This window comes from Schistocerca serialis, chromosome 1 (genome assembly GCF_023864345.2).
Source record: "Schistocerca serialis cubense isolate TAMUIC-IGC-003099 chromosome 1, iqSchSeri2.2, whole genome shotgun sequence".
NCBI classification, from domain to species: Eukaryota; Metazoa; Arthropoda; class Insecta; order Orthoptera; family Acrididae; genus Schistocerca; species Schistocerca serialis.
The window spans coordinates 244,788,509-244,805,576 of NC_064638.1; the positions used below are offsets into that span (position 1 = coordinate 244,788,509).

General features: G+C 40.2%; 1 protein-coding gene across 9 annotated transcripts in view; it reads left to right on the forward strand.

Moving 5' to 3' along the window:
- The window catches only part of LOC126467058 (uncharacterized), a 59,344-nt gene that overhangs the window by 10,164 nt on the left and 32,112 nt on the right, over positions 1-17,068 (forward strand). Inside the window, exon 2 of one of the 9 annotated variants that reach the window (XM_050096436.1) lies at positions 6,293-6,488. The exons of 7 other annotated variants lie outside the window; for them this stretch is intronic. Coding sequence is in view for 1 of the 2 variants with exons in the window: in XM_050096435.1 (XP_049952392.1) it covers positions 873-929 (57 nt within the window). In the remaining variant the exon portion in view is untranslated. Of the gene's footprint in view, positions 1-527; positions 930-6,292; positions 6,489-17,068 lie in introns of those variants that run through there. One more of the 9 variants, XM_050096435.1, reaches the window with a different exon arrangement.

Below are 17,068 nucleotides of genomic sequence, written 5' to 3' on the forward strand. Positions count from 1 at the left end.
CCAACTGTCTGTGTCGAGTGTTATTCCGTGTGGTACTGTGTGAATATTTTTAAATGTTTACGAATTGTATAACTGAGCCAGGATGTGGGTGCTAGCCTGGAATTTACCTTGTCAGATGTGGGGAAACCACCAGTCCTTGTTGTTAATATGGTGACGGCTATGAAACGGGCCCAACATTGCCCCCCCCCCCCCCCCCCCCACTCCCCAAATTCTGTAAGTGATGTGTCATTGCCCTCAGCTATTCAGATGGGTCTTGCACAGTGTGTATGTAAATCAAACTTTTCTTGCAAGTACTCTCAGATTAATTTAAAAACCTCTTTTAAAGGACCTATGTCAAATCAATTTCTGCGCGAAACTCAATGTTTTAGTCATCATTTCTGAAATTTAAGTCTGAAATGTGTAAGTTGCAAAAACATTTGGTTTTGACTCAAAAGACAACATTCGTTACTTTTTCCGGAATCTTAGCTAAATGTGTGTCGTTTGAAAACTATACACACACAATAACAGTTCTGCAAAGCAATAAACATAAATATGTACAATATCCTGGACAAAGGCTAACAGATAAACTATTTTCAAAACACAGGAGAATTGCTTCATTAGTGTGAACCGGAACAGAGAAAAAGAAATGCTATGACGTACAATTACAAAAATAGACTAAACTGTAATTGCGAAAACTTTTTAAGCCACTTATGTTGTTCTTTCTGTAGATTTCCTCCAAATGTAGAAACAGTGCCTTGTCCTGTTGCACTATGCCCCTTATCATGTCAGGAACTTTACATCAGGAAATAAGACAAAACTGGACGTCAGCAGCTTTAGTGGCCCTCAAGTAGTTCTATCCAACAGAAAATCAAAATTAAAATGTTTGGTGCCACATGAAGATGACTGCCTATATTGAGAAACTGAATATCATCATTCCACCATTTGAAAAGGTACTACTTGCACTTTTATTGATGTTGGCTGTGAAATAATGAGGAAATTTGAGAAGGTACTCAAGCTAGAGCACGACAAAATATATAAATTACAACTTGGATGTTGGACTCTTTCATCTTCATTATAATATACAGTGTCTTTTGAACACACGAAAACATTGTCTGTCTTAAGTTTGGCATTAAGTACATGGTCTGATTAAAAGTGAACATTACTATGAAGTGTGTGTACAGCTTTACATTGACTTGAACTGTGTTCTGAGCTGTTTGATTGTTTAAATTAGATTAGATTTACTTTCATTCCAATTGATCCGTAGTGAGGAGGTCCTCCAGGATGTGGAACATGTTCAAAAAACAATAATACATGACAAATATTTACAACCGAAACAAATAAGCTAATGTACCTTCCACAGGTCCCAAGTGGAATGATGGTCAGTTTTTTTTTAATAAACACTATATGAAAGAATCATTTTACAAACACTAATGCACTGAATTTAAAATAAAAAAAGTTTTTTTATTTATAAGATAATAAACATGTAATAGAACTACTGTAATACTTATTTACTTTGAACACATTACTGCACTGAAATTGTGCAGAAGTTTTTATAGATACACACACACACACACACACACACACACACACACACACACACACACACACACACACACACACACATCTGAGAAATTTATCAATGGAGTAGAAGGAGTTGGCTACCAATAAATCCTTTAGGCTTCTCTTAAGCTTTTTATGGCTGCTGGCAAGTTATTGAAAATGTGTGTTCCTGAATAATGCACACCTTTTTGTACAAGACTAAGTGATTTTAAATCCTTGTGAAGATTATTCTTATTTCTAGTATTGATTCCATGAATTGAGCTGTTGGTTTGAAAAGGTTATATATTTTTAATGACAAATTTCATTAAGGAATAAATATATTGGGAAGCAGTAGTTAGTATCCCTAGTTCCCTAAACAGGCTTCTGCAGGATGTTCTTGAGTTCACACCACATATAATTCTTACTGCGTGTTTTTGTGCCTGGAAAACTTTAGCTTGCTTGATGAATTACCCCAAAAAATAATCCCGTATGACATTATGGAATGAAAGTAAGCATAATATGCCAGCTTTTTTATTTTTATATCCCCTGTGTCTGACACAATTTGCATTGCAACTAGAGATTTGTTAAGACAGTTCAGCAGTTTTGTGGTGTGCTCCTCCCAGTTGAATTTATTGTCAAGCTGTAATCACAAGAATTTATCACTGTGCACTTATTCTATCTGCTTGTCGTCATATGTTAGGCACATACTCGTGGGACACCCCTTACAAGTTCTGAACTGCATGTAGTGCGTTTTTTCAAAGTTTAGTGACAAAGAATTGGCTAGGAACCAGTGATTAATGTCCACAAATATTTTATTAGCCGATCTTTTTACGACTACACTTGATTTGCTATTTATTGCAATGTTTGTATCATTGGCAAACAAAACGAACTTGGCATCTGATAATGTTGGTATGCGCAAGAAAAAGTAAGGGCTCTAAAATGGAACCTTGTGGGAACCTACATGTAATTAGTTCCCAGTTGGATGATGCCTGCCAGAGATGTAAGATTTGAACCATTTTGCAGCATTTCCTGTTACACCATAATATTCTAATTTACTTAAAATGATATTGTGATTTACACATTCAAATGCCTTTGACAGATCACAAAATATACCAGTTGCCTGCAATTTTTTGTCTAATGAATTAAGTACATTTTCACTGTAAGTGTAGATAGTCTTCTCAATATCAGAACCCTTTAGAAAACCTAACTGTGACTTTGACAGCATGTTATGTGAGATAAGATGGTTATAAAGCTGATTGTACATTACTTTTTCGAAAATTTTTGAGAATCCTGGCAAAAGTGAAATTGGACGGAAATTTGATGCTATTTCTTTATCTCCCTTCTTAAACAGTGGCTTAACTTCATCATATTTCAACCATTCAGGAAATATTCCACTGATAAACGACTGGTTCCACAGATAGCTTAATATGTTAATTAACTCAGAATCACATTCTTTAATTAACTTTGTTGATATTTCATCATACACACTAGATGTTTTTGATTTTAAAGATTTTATGATGGAAATTATTTTGGCTTGGGTAGTGAGGGTCAAATTCATATTATGGAAGTTACTTGAAATGTCTGGTCTGAGTATTCCATAGCAGCGTCTATGGAACCTGACAACCCCATCTTTTCAGTAACAGTTATAAAATGTTTGTTAAAAAGTTCTGCAACAATATACACATCTGTCACCAAAGTATCATTTAACGCTATTTGCCCCTCTTCATGTCTGGTTCTACCAGTCTCCTCCTTCACTATATCCCATATTGTCTTTATTTTGTTATCTGATATGACTATCTTTTCCTTGTAATATATTTGCTTTGATGTCCGTATTACAGTCTTTAATACTTAGCAGTATTTCTTGTAGTGTGCTATAGCATCAACATCAGAACTGTTTTGGATTCACAGATACAGTTTTCTTTTTGTTTTACAAGGTGCCCCTATTCCTCGAGTAATCCATGGCTTCTTTGTAGACTTTGCTCTAACCATGGTTAGTGCCGAAAACAGTGATCAAATAAGGTAAACACTTTATTAGCAAAAGTGTTATATTTTTCATTCATTGTCTGAAGGGAGTGGCAGCCCATTCTTCCTCAAGAACCAAAACCAGTGAAGATAGTGGTGTCGGACAGTGGGGTCTAGAGTGAAGTCAACAATCTCAATCATCCTGAAGGTATGCCATTGGGTTCAGGTTAGAACTCTGGGCGGTCCATTCCAGGAATGTTATTGTCCACAAACCATTGCTTCAAAGATCTCACTTTATGACAGTGCATTGTTATGCTGATATGAACAATCATTGTTTTCAGACTGCTCCTCTACTGTACACAGCACACAGTGCTGTAAAAGCATTCGCATCCTTTACCATTTTCGTAAGTCCTGTAAGGGGACCACACCCAAATCACAAAAGCATCCTCATACCATAACATCACCTTCATACCATAACATCATCTTCTCCATATCTCTCTGTTGGCACTACACATGACGGTCAGTAATGTTCTCCCGTCATTTGCCAAGCCCAAACCCTTCTGTCAAATTGTACTGGGGTATAGTATGATTCATAACTGCAAACGACTCGTTTCCAGTCATATGTTGCCCAATGCCGTCAAACTTTACACCACCTCAAGCATTGCCTAATATTGACTACGGAATTGCGTGGCTTATGAGGAGCTGCTCAAACATTGTACTCTAATCTATTTAACATCCTGCACACAGTAAGTACACTAGCTGGACTGGTGGTAGCAATGTGGAGCTCATGACTAATTCCTTCTGCTAACTTAATACGATTTTTTACAACCACCCTCTGCAATGCTCAGGGCCTCTGTTCATCAGTACATGAGGTCTGCCTGGTCTTGATTTAACTGTGCTTGTTCCTTCGCATTTTCACTTCACAATCACATCACTAACAGTTGATCTGGGCAGCTTCAGAAGGTTTTTTTATGATCCTGAATGACTTGTTACTGAGATGACATACAATGCCTAGCCTACATTTGAAGTTGCTGGACTCTCCTGACAAACCCATTCTGCTGTTACTATTTTTTTACTGTCATCGTGATACTCCGTACCTCTTTTTATATTGATGAGTCTATTTCTCGTGACATCTAATGGTTAATTCCACATTACATAGTGGCATCCATATACTTTTGATCTGATAATGTGTACTGTACGATGTCCAGATCTATGACTGTACCACCTTGATGTGTAGAAGAAACCACATTATAATTGCCCAGTCACAAACAAGGAGAATTGTGCTCATATCCACTAGCTTGTGTAAATTTTACAGTCTACATCATTTCTGGAGCAGCAGTGGTGTGTATTGGTCAAAGAAAAAAAATCAGTAATTGAATAAGTTGATGCAAAGAGACATATGAGACAGAGAAGCCTTCAACTCCTCCTGCCCGGCTTTGGAGAGATAACTGTTGAAGATCCAGACCTCTGAGATCAGTTTGACTAGTTGCATGTGCAGCTCTGTATCTCAGAGTGACATTCTCAAGAATACCTCTTCCATTAACCCGTAAATGAACAACTCACACTCAGTAATTCATTGCTTACCAACTTCAGAAGCCAGTAAAATAAATCAGATTTTTGCAGTTAGTTAGCTACTTTCATATTCTATGGATCATTTTGTATGATAAATAATAATAATGTGAAACGAGTCATTTTACATTCATATAACAAATTAATTTGTAAATATGGCTGCATGCTGACATTTAAAAAGTTATTGTGTTAAATATACAGATGTGAGTTAAGATTCCTGCTCACCATCTTTTAGATATTACAATAATAGAAATTCTTCTACAGAATAGGATCGTTGAGGAGAAACTTTTTCAGATTTTACTTTGCTGTCTTTCAGACATTTTATATCGCTGTGAAGGTGATCAAAAATGTTAGTTGTAGCATAGTGCACCCCTTTTTGTGCTAAAGACAGTAGACCTAATACACGGTAATCACTACTGTAGGTACAGGTAAAGATAATAGTAAATTCAGACCCAAGAAAGTCTACCATAAAGTATTGCAGTTACAAGTATTATGAACTGCTTCAGAAATCACTATTTCATGTATGAAACTATGGCTTTTTTGTTGAGCAAATAAGACAGTTCATTGAGTTGTCACTCGTATATTACAATGACCATGGCAGGGGGCAGCTTTAGAATTCATGCGAGGAACTAAGACCAGTGTGCCAGTGCATATTGGAAATTGATTTCTGAGCATGAGATAATCATGTATGAATAAGCTGAAGTCTTTGCAGGAACACTCATTTACCCAGTTATAGGACCAAGGAGAGACTAATAGTGTGTGAAGTAAGAAACATTGTTTTGTTTGAATACTGAATTTGCAATAAATTGGTAAAGTCAGTAATATCAGTCAATACTTTTGGCATGACACCATGGCAGAATAAGAGGGGTTTATTTTATTGACCATACAGTTATCATGTTTCTTTATTGTATTTTTCGTAAGTTAGGGACAGACATTAAAGTTTTAGGATCAAGACTTCTGAACAGATATCGTTCAGTGAACCAACTAGAATGCTAAACAAGAATGAATGCATGTTTAAACCCAGGTCATATGAAACACTCATTAAAATAGTGTAGACTATCAGCTTCTATGGTGTTATAGCTATAAATTAAATTACTCTCAAATTCAAACAGTAAAACTGCTTTTTAAAATGAATCCAGTGGCTGCTGTAAGAATTTGCGCACTGTTCTCATTGCATATTGAAATAATATTCCATGGGAAATGGACACGGGATAAACTGAAATACTGTTTTTCCCCCTTGCAGCTTCTCCTTTCTGCAAGAAAACAATGGGTGGTTTAGATCTCTGACAAACTCATTGTAACTATCACAAAATGGCACTGCATTGATGTTGATTTGATACAGGTGGGACATAAAACATCCATACCACAATTCTTCTCATGCAAATCGTGGTGACGTTCGTCATAAATTGTGATCACTAAACCGGGTGTTGGTTGGGGTGGTAAGTAAGTTCTACTTCTATGTAATGCCTTCTTCGAATGACTTGTGATTTTTCCTGTTCTGCTTGCCACTTGGTCATGATTCTCTGCGCCAGGCAGCTATAAAATTCTTTATTTGGAAGCTTAGCATAAAGATATAACCTGTTAGAAATTCTAAATGTTAGAAGGTAAAAGACTTTAGTAACATTGCTACACATTAGAAATTGCCTCCTTTGCCAGCTGTCAGCCATCTCATTATTGGTTATATTTCTACAGCTTTTAACCCAGGCTAGTACTGTTGTCCGACTGTGGTTACCAAATTCTATAAGTTCTTCTGTTGTTTATAATTTCAATAATGAAATGCTTTTCTGTCTTGTAACAGTTCCTAACTTCTTGTGCTTTCACTACATACATCATAACTGTACATCTACATACTTACTCTGCAAGTCACTGTACAGTGCATGGCGGAGGGTACCATGTACCATCCTGTTCCATTCGCAGGTAGACTGATGGAAAAATGACTCTGTGAAAACATCTTTACGAACCCTAATTTCTCTTACCTTACCTTCATGGTCCTTATATAAAATGTATGTAGGCTATGGTAGAATCGTTCTGCAGTGCGCCTCAAATGCTGGCTCTCTAAATTTCTGCAATTGTGCTTTCCAAAAAGTGTCTTCTTCACTCCAGAGATTCCCGTTTGAGTTGTACAAAGCATCTCCCTAACATTTTCATGCTGACTGAATCTACAGGACAGATCTGGCAGCAGGCCTCTGAATTGCTTTGATGTTTTCCTTCAATCCAATCTGATTTGGATCCCAAATACTCTTAACAGTACTCAAGAATGGGTCACACTAGCACTCCACACGCCGCCTTCTCTATGGATGAGCCACTCTTTCCCAAAATTCTCCCAATAAAACAAAGCCGAACATTCGCCTTCCTTACAAGCAACCTGATGTGTTCATTCCATTTTGTATTGCTTTGCGACGTTACGTGTAGATATTTAATCAGTGGGACAGTATCTAGCAGCAACCTCCTGATGCTGTATTCAATTATAGTGGGATTGTTTTTGCTATTCATCCACATTAACTTATAGTCTAAATTTTGAGCAAGCTGCCATCCATCACAAAAACTAAAAATTCTATCTAAGTCATCTTGTATACTACAGTCACTCAACAATGACACCTTCTTGTATGTCTTCGGACAGAACATTATTAGTCTTTAACAAAAGTAAGGATAAGTAGCATGGAACTGCTGTTGAGTGTTGCTTTGACAGTCCATGGGTCGATAGCCGCCACTGTGGTGACAAGTGGGTCACAGTAACAACACGCCAGTGCATTGCGCAGCGAGGATAGCAGAGTTCAGCAGTAAACGGTGCTGCACAGTGGTAACTGTCTAGTAAGTGAGGCTTTACCGCCACACCGCTGTGAGTTTCTTGTTATGCCAATGTAAGTAAGTGCCGGGTGTTAGCGAAATAAATGGGAACTGGAGGCTTGTAAATAAGCCTAGATTTTGAGGCAGAGGACACTTTTCATTGCTGGAAGCCAGAAGTACTACCACACCAGAGTTTGCCAGAGCAAGATGACTGGGCACTGCCAGAAGCAGCCATGGATTCGAAACCAGGCTGCACCTGCCACTAGCATGAAGTCCTTCAAGGGACTTGATGTCACAGCCCTGCCACCTGTATCTGCCGTACCTGCACTGAGCTTCTAGTGGGACCTGGCACCACAGTGCCAGCTGCTTTCCAAGGGCAGCTGGTTGAGTCCTGCACACAGCAGAATCACGCCACCATGGCTGCGGTGGAAACAAGGTGCCATTCCCCAAGCAGAACACTCACAGCACAACGCATAGCAGTCTGCAGCTCATGGTCTAGTGGCTAGTGCTGCTGCCTCTGGATCACGGGGTCCCAGGTTCGATTCCCGGCTGGGTTGGAGATTTTCTCTGCCCGGTGACTGGATGTTTGTGTTATCCTCATCAGTTCATCATTATTGTCATTATCATTCATGGCAGTGTCTTGATTGGACTGTGTAGAAATTGAGACTTTGTATGGGCACTGATGACTGCGCAGTTGAGCGCCCAAAGGTCATCATCACAACACACAGCACTGCTTGACATCAACAGCCGTATCCTCCAAAGGATGCTGGTCTAAACAGTGTTTGCCTGAGGGCCCAAGACCAGTTACTCACTCATCCCCCAGCAAGTCCACAATGTATTATGTGAGCCACAGCCCGTAGTATCATCATCAGTGTGAGAATGACTGCTCTTGTATGATGATAAATCATGGTAATTACATGACGGTTACATTTACCGGGGGTGCTGGCTGACTTACTGCAGTCCAAGGGGAATTCTAGAGATGAGTGTTTGGTGCCTGTGTGTTGTACTCAGTATAATTTATTTGGGCACTCTGCCCTTTGTTCTGAATCAGTAACAGTGTAGAGTCATAGTGACTTCTCATTAGACAGAAGAGGTAGATTGATAGAGCACTCTGAGACTACCTTTTTAATCTACCTTAGTATTGTTGTTTCTCTTGTTTTTCTGAGTTGTGAAAATGAGTAAAGTTGAGGCAGAGGCAAAGTGAGACACACGTGTCACCCATGAAAAGGCTTTACAGTGGTTAGTGAATTGGTAGCTCAGTTGAGAGTGGATAATATGATTCCTAATAATGAACTGACCGAGAAAAATCACGAAATAGAATTGTTCTGGTCTCAGGCTGTGAGGGTTGTTCTGGCTATTGCTAACCTTGTTTCTCCTTTCTCTGGTAGTGCATCTGAAGTCATGTTAGCTTTTGTAGAAGATCTCAAGGCATCGGCTAATGTAAGTGGTTAGTTGGGTAAGCAGTTATTGCAGATTGTAGTGTTCGATTTGGGGAGGGGGGGGGGGGGGGGCAAAGTTGTTTGCAAGTTGCACAGAAGCATTAAGCAATGTGTAGACTTTTGATCAACTTAGACATAGGTTTTTGATAAGATGGGTATGGTGTCCAGAAGGCGTAATGAGGCAGTGGAGGACTCAGTGGATAAGTTTAGAAAGTTGAATTTTCACATCTATGAATTGTCGCAGAATGAGGAGGTGAAGAAATTGGTACTTCAGGAGACCAAGCAATGGGCTCTCGATGCTTTTGTGAGAGGTTTAGTAACAAAGATGTCTAGGAGAGTATGCCTAAGGACCTCCATGCAGTGGTTAGATTAGCACTCAAATACAAGGAGATCAGTAGATTGCAAGGGCGAGGGATCGAAGATATGTATTTGCATTGAATATATATAAAGTGTTTGAATTGTGGACAAATAGGGTATGCAGAGGCAGTTCAACCAGCCATGAAGGAGCATTGGAAATAAGATGTGGACAACAATTTAATGGGAATGGTATAAGGGGAGGTGTAGGTCATCGATAGGGATATAGAGGGTGAGGTACAGGTGGTCCAGGAGAAGGAAGGGTCTGTTAAATTTTAGGAGGGAACCACAGAGCTGCTGACATGAGTTCCCGGCAAAAATAATTCAGTAAGAACAAATGCAGAGGGGGTAATGATGTACAACCATTGAGGTCAAATGTTGATCTGCCATGAGGAGTGTCTAGTATACAAAACAATCCAGCTAAATTGTGAGCACTGATATTAAGGCTCAATTTGCATGTTTGTGTGTCAGGAAACACCGGAAGGTCACGCGAGTTGACATGTTAATGTGTTATAGAATCTCTGCAGCAAAGTGAGGTACTGCATACAGCATGTGGTTTGAGAAACATAGTACTGTACATGTACAAGAGAGGGATTAAAGCAAAGTAGTACCTGTCAGTATTTATAATTTTGGAGCTGAAGAAGTTAAGTTGTTAAAGGAAACATTATTGACTACCCTGGAGGTTCTGAATGAGCAAACATGGGGTGTTGGCTATGATGAGGCACAGGATGTTTCTGGGAATGCATTTAATGAGAAATTTTAAAGGGGCAGAGAAGAGACAGATGAGGACCTGTTGCTAGAATTTCAGGATTTGTTTTTTCCACAGCAGCCATTGCCTGCTACATCAGTAAAACAGCACATGACACTGAATGGGAATGAAGCACCGGTGTATCAGAGGCCTTACAGAAAACCACAGTTGTCACAATACTTTTGGAGGAAATTATAAATCAACAGTTGGCTCATTGAATTATAGGAGAGAGAGTAGTAGCCTCTTGGACGCAGAAATTGTGATTGTGCCCAAGAAGTCTATGGATGGCTCAAAGAAGTATTGGTTTTGTTGCAATTATCACCATTTGAATAGTGAGACTGCGACAGATGCCTACAAATTCCAAATATCACGTAAGTGATACGTAACTAGTGGCAAATCCAATACTTCTCAACAGTGGACTTAAGGAATTTTCAGTCTGTCTTCCAAAGCAACTTGTAACAGATAGTAAAAAGTTACTCAGGAGAACAGACTGAAAATGGCATTTTTGGTCTCTTGTGGACACTTACAAATATATAAGGATGCCCTTCGGATTGTAACTTTTGCCAGCAACATTCCAACAATTGTGTATGGTGTGCTGAAAGGATTCAATCCGCATCAATGTCTCATATATCTTGATGATATAATCGTCTTTTTGAGGGATATACAATGTCGTAGACAACATCTGAGGGAATTGTTTACACAGAAAAATGTCACTTAGTGCTGGAGGAGGTTAACTATCTGGGCCATATCATTAGGAAGGAAGTGAGAAGACAATCTAAGGTTAATACAAGTGATGCAAGAGTTTCCGGTACGACTAACAACCAAGGAATTGCAAACCTTTTTGCCTCACAAATTATTATAGGAAGTTTGTGAAGGAGTTTTGTGTATATTGCCAGACCGCTTATGCAGTTATTGAAGAAGAGAGTTAAGTGTGTTGGAGGAATGCCAGAGTAATTTGTCATATTAAAAGATACGTCAACATTTAAAAGATACATCAACATTCAGTCCGGTGTTGATGCTCCCAGACTTTTAAAATGAGTTCATATTATTATGTGATATGCCAAATCATTCTCTTGGGTATATTTTGAACCAGGAAGGTTCAATTTACGAGGAATCGTGCTGCTTTGAAGCACATACTGGTTTTGAAGGGCCGTTCTAGTAGATTGAGGAGGTGAACATTAAAACTCTTTGAATTTCAGTACAAAGTAATCCTCAAACCAGTGAAGAAACACCGAAATTCAGGTAGGTTAAGCAGAAAAATAGCTGTAGCACAGGCAATACGTCACAGCCTTAGGAGATGGCAAGCAGCCCCGAGTGCCAATGAAGAGTGTAAACAGTATGGCAAGTAACAGCAGTAATCATTTAGTTTCATTTGGGTGGATGTGTTAGGTCCATTCAGCCAAACACCACAGGTGATAATTTTGTGCTGACCATGCAAGACCATTTTTCTTTTCATATTGAGATAGTGCCAATTCCAAACCAATGGGCAGTTGCACAAGCATCGTGAATAGGTGGATATTGAAGTTTGGGGTGCCAGGGACAATATTTATAGACCAAGGGACAAGCCTAATTTCAGAACTAATGAAAGAAATGTATCGGTTACTAATGGTGAAAAAAATTGAGAAACAGTCCACTTCATCCGCAAGCTAATGGAAGGACTGAACAAGCACTAGTATACACTTGGGAAGATGCTTGGTTGTTATGTAAACGCACACCATTCAGACTGGGACACACATCTGTCCTTAATAGTGCAGTACACACTACCACAGAATTGTCGCCATTTGAGGTGGTACATGAAAAAAACATGACATTGCCATTTGACATGATTAGCCAGGAAGAAGGCAGGAAAGTGGAGACAGTACGGGAGTTTGCTAGAACAGTGAGGGAAGTGTGGAGAAGGGTGCAGCATTGGAGGAGGAGGAAGAAGTGATGATTGCCTCAGTATAAAAATAAAGTAGGTCAATGGATGATATCTAACCCATATACCCTGAAGGGAAAGACAAAGAAATTGTAATATGGTGCCAGGGCACATGTCGAGTAATTGAAACTACATCACCAGTAAATGTGAAGCTGCATCTGCTAACAAGGAAAACAGTTGTGCATGTTGGGTGTCTACGACCATTCAAAGATTTACATGATAGGTATTGTTAAAAGCGAGGAGGGAGGTAAAAGAGAAGAAACAGAAACATGAGTGATAGGAGAGATAGGTCCAAAAACCTCATGCTCATTACACATTCAGACCAAGGAATTAATTGATATGTGGTGTGGTTTTGTGATTTATGAATATTTTTCCTTTGTTTATAGGGTGTTAATGTTGTTTCATGTACTTTATATGTTTATGTTAAGGTAGGTTTTATCATGTGTTGAGGCATTCTGTTTGAATACAGCAGGCTTCTGGGAGGAGGGGAGGTGAGGGAGGTGATATTGGTTCTTGACCTCAGGTCTCCATATGAGAGTGGGGCTAAAGAAGTAGTAGTCTAGCTTTAGTGATGCTGTACCTCTTTGGTGGAGGTGAGTGAAGGTGCTATAGGATCATCCAGAAGAGTTTTGTTTTCCAGGTTACCACACATGGTGTTACCCAGCCACAGGTCATCATTGAGTTTAGTGTTTAATGTTTGGGAGTTGCAGAACGAAATTGAGGTTGAAGGAAGTGTATTCAGGGATACAAGCTAGCAGTTAGCAGTGGAAATCTGAAAGAGATCTCAAAGAAACACAAGAATTTGCTTGGGGCACATTTATGATTAAAGGAACAGACGCAGGAGATGACCACAGTGGTACTGCATGACTCCAGGAGAGAGGAGGGGGGATGGATAGACGCTGGAGGTGGAATATACATTAAAGACCATCCTCGGGACAACAGAAGTTAGTGACTTAATCAAGTTGAACAAAAAAGCAGAAGCCATAAAGGGGTTAGCAAAGGCAAATAAAGTAACTGTGGAGTGACAGTCCATGCAGATTAACTTGGAGAGTGGCATGTTATACAACAACTGCATGTTTTGGCAACTGACTAAGGAAATTGTAGATAACATCAGGGCCTTGGCTAGCAATCTGAACCAGGATTTGGAAGCAGTACAATCTTGAACACAAGTGCTAGATGCAAGACTAAAGATGGTATGGTGTGGCTATTGCAGTCACTAGGGGATAGTAAAAACCATCACTTTCTGTAACAACACCTGGGAACCTATTTGGGACTGTTAATTAAGCAGATGATAGAGCAAATGTTGCAGCACGTGGGACAGTATCAGGAAGGTAGGCATCAGGTATCTGTGACTGTGAATGTTGCAGTTCCTAGTGCCATGGTGATTCTATTTTTTGTTCCGCCTAGCTCTTATAAATTTGAAATGATGAGCTGTGTGGAAGCCTGACCCAGGGGTAATCCAAGTTCCCATAGACTGGGTACCCCGAGTGAGAGACGTAAGATAGATTTATAGAGTCAGGGATTAACACAGTAATTTCTGAGTAATTAAGATAGCTGATTTATTATAGGGTATTTGCTTTAGAGATTAAAGGTAGAAGTAATTACAGTACCGGGTCGGGGTAAGACCTGAGAGACCGGGTCTTGTCCATAGGGGAGGGAAGCGTAGGGCTTCATCCTAGACTTTAGACAGAAAATTATTAAACTTCCTGGCAGATTAAAACTGTGTGCCGGACCGAAACTCGAACTCGGGACCTTGCCTTTCGCGGGCAAGTGCTCTACCAACCGAGCTACCCAAGCTTGGGTAGCTTGGTTGGTAGAGCACTTGCCCGTGAAAGGCAAGGTCCCGAGTTCGAGTCTCGGTCCGGCACACAGTTTTAATCTGCCAGGAAGTTTCATATCAGCGCACACTCCGCTGCAGAATGAAATTCTCATTCAGAAAATTATTAGACTTAAGAAAAGTAAGGAGAAGTGGAAGCACATTAGAGCATTGTGTTAAGATCCATCAATGTGGCAACAAGGGGTAACAATAAAGACACGTCAGATCATTTATCTATATAAGGGACAGAAGCAGTCCTACCATACTTCCTTGAGATGTCTCCGTTAAACACTCACCATTGAGGACAGTATACTGGGTTGGAAAGTGAGGATCGCCAACCTCAGTGGCAAATGATGCTGCACAGTGGTAACTGTGTAGCAAGTGGGAGAGTATCACCACACTGGCGTGAGTCTCTTGGTATGGCAACATGACTAGGCACCAGGTTTTAGTGGAACAAATGGGCACTGGAGGCTTATAAATAAGTCTGGATTTTGAGGCAGGGATCACTTGTCATCGCTTGGAGCCAGCTGTACTGCCACAATGCCAGAGCTATGTCGGACAGCGAGACAACCAGGCACTGCTGGCAGCAGGTGTGGGTTTAAGACTGGGATGCGCCTGCCACCAACATTAAGTCCTTCACAGGACTCGGTGCCACAGCCCTGTTGACGTGTTGCCCATTCCTGCCACCACTGACACCGAATTCCTGTAGGCTTGATGGTGCAGTGCGTTTCTATTTGAATCCTGTCCGAGGGCAGCGAGTTGACTCTGCCGCACAGAAAACTTCACACACCACCACTGCGGTCATGTGCAAAGCTGAGTGGCCATTGCCTAAGTGAAACACTGTTGCAGAACAACACGTACTGCTGCTGATGTCAATGGCCGTAGCCACCAAAGGCTGCCAGTCTCAGCAACACAGGGTTCTGTCTCATTGGATACGAGTGGAAAAGCCACCGCCTGTTCATCAGAACCAGCCAGGAGTAACGAGAAGTTGCCAGCCTCGCTATGTCATGTATCAAAATCAATAAAAGTTCTGTAACAGTTAATAGTGTTTGCCCTGGGCCCCACAGCCTGTCACCACTACTCACTCATCTCACAGCATGTCCACCACACTATACATACACCACAGTGTTATCAAAAAACAGCCGTAAATTGCTGCTCACCCTATCCTTCAGAACATTTATCAATATAATGAGCAAAAAGAGTCCTATCACACTTACCTGGGGCACTCCTGACGATACCTTTGTCTCTGATAAACACTCACCATTGAGGACAACATACTGGGTTCTATTACTTTGAAATTTTTTGAGCCACTTGCACATCTAGGAACCTAAATTACGTGCTCACACCTTTGTCAGCAGTCTGCAGTGGGGCCCATGTTGATCACTTTCTTGAAATCTAGGTACATGAAATTTGTCTGTTGCCCACCATCCGTGGTTTGTATGATGTCATGTGAGAAAAGGACATGTTGAACAGTTACAGAAACATACGGTGGACAACAGCTTACTGCCTTTATGTGTACATCTACACCTATACCCTGCAGACCACTGTGAGGTGCATGGCAGAGGATACATCAACCTACTATGCAGTAATCTCTGTTTCTTTAGAAGTTCCTCTACAGTGACTGTATACTGTGGAGGTTCCCTCCTATTATGAACTGTTCTACTGGGAACGTATCTGTCCAGTACATGGTCAATTATTCTTTTAAACTTGAGCCGTCATTCCTGTCATGCTCCTGCATTGTGTTGAATTTTTCAAGTTCCTCATTGAAATATGACACTATTGATTTTTTATGTAGTTTACTGAAAATGTATTTTTCTCTACTGTTTTTAGTTGTCCTTTGTAATTTTGTCAGTAATCATTGCGCTACAACCACATCATGGTCTTTTTTTTGATGTGGACATCCTCAGATAGGTCAAGTCTATTTGTTGCCATTAGATTCAGTACATTTAGGTCTTGAGTGGGGTTCCTAACTATCTGTTCTAAGTAGTTTCCAGAGAAGGCATTTAATAATATTTCACAGGATGTCTTATCATGCTTACAACTAACAGAACAGTAATTTTCCAAATTAATTGTTGGATAATTGAAGTCTCCACCAATGATTAAAATATGATTGGGGAACTTGTGTACAATTGAACTGAGGTTTTCTGTAAAGTTTTTGGTTGCATCAGGAGTCTGGTGCGCGATAGAAGGATCCAGTTATCATTTTATGTCCACCTCTGATATCGAGAGTTGCTCAATCAATCTCACACACAGCTTTGATTTCTATCTTGATGGATTTATATTTCTTGTCTACTGCGACAAATACACCACCTCTGTTTCCCATTTGCCTATTCTTTCGATATACACTTAAATTTTCCCCAAAAATCTCACTGCTATCAATTTCAGTTTTCTGTATCTTAGTATTATGTGAGCTTCACTGCTTTTCCTGGGCACTTCAAACTCTGGGACTTTGTTTCAAATATTTTGGCAGTTTGCCATTAGGATTTTAATAGTCTCACCTGTGGGAGGCAATTTTTTTCATCTGATACTTCTGGGTTTCCTACAGTTATTGTTATCTGAACTTCATGGAGAGTTGCCTGATCTGAAAAACATTTTTCTGCTTCCCACACGCAGTCAGCTGTCTGAGTAACAGCCTTGATGTGTAGTGCACACCTGATCGATTTAGGAGGACCCTACAGTTCTTATCCATATGGTGCAAGTCCAGGAAGTTGCAGTCTAGCTAGTAACAGAACCATCAAAGTCTCTGGTTCATTCCTTCTTGACTCAGAACCAAAGGGTCATGATCAGTTCTGGGGACAATGCTGCAAATTGTAAGCCTCGTTAAAACTCCAGGCCCGGGGCTGGTCTTCTCAACGCTGGTCTTCTCAACCTTCTCTGCTAGTCACGGGAATGACCCAAGTAGGACCTCGAAGCCAGATGAAGGCATCATTTGTTCCAATGGGTGCCACAATGTACAG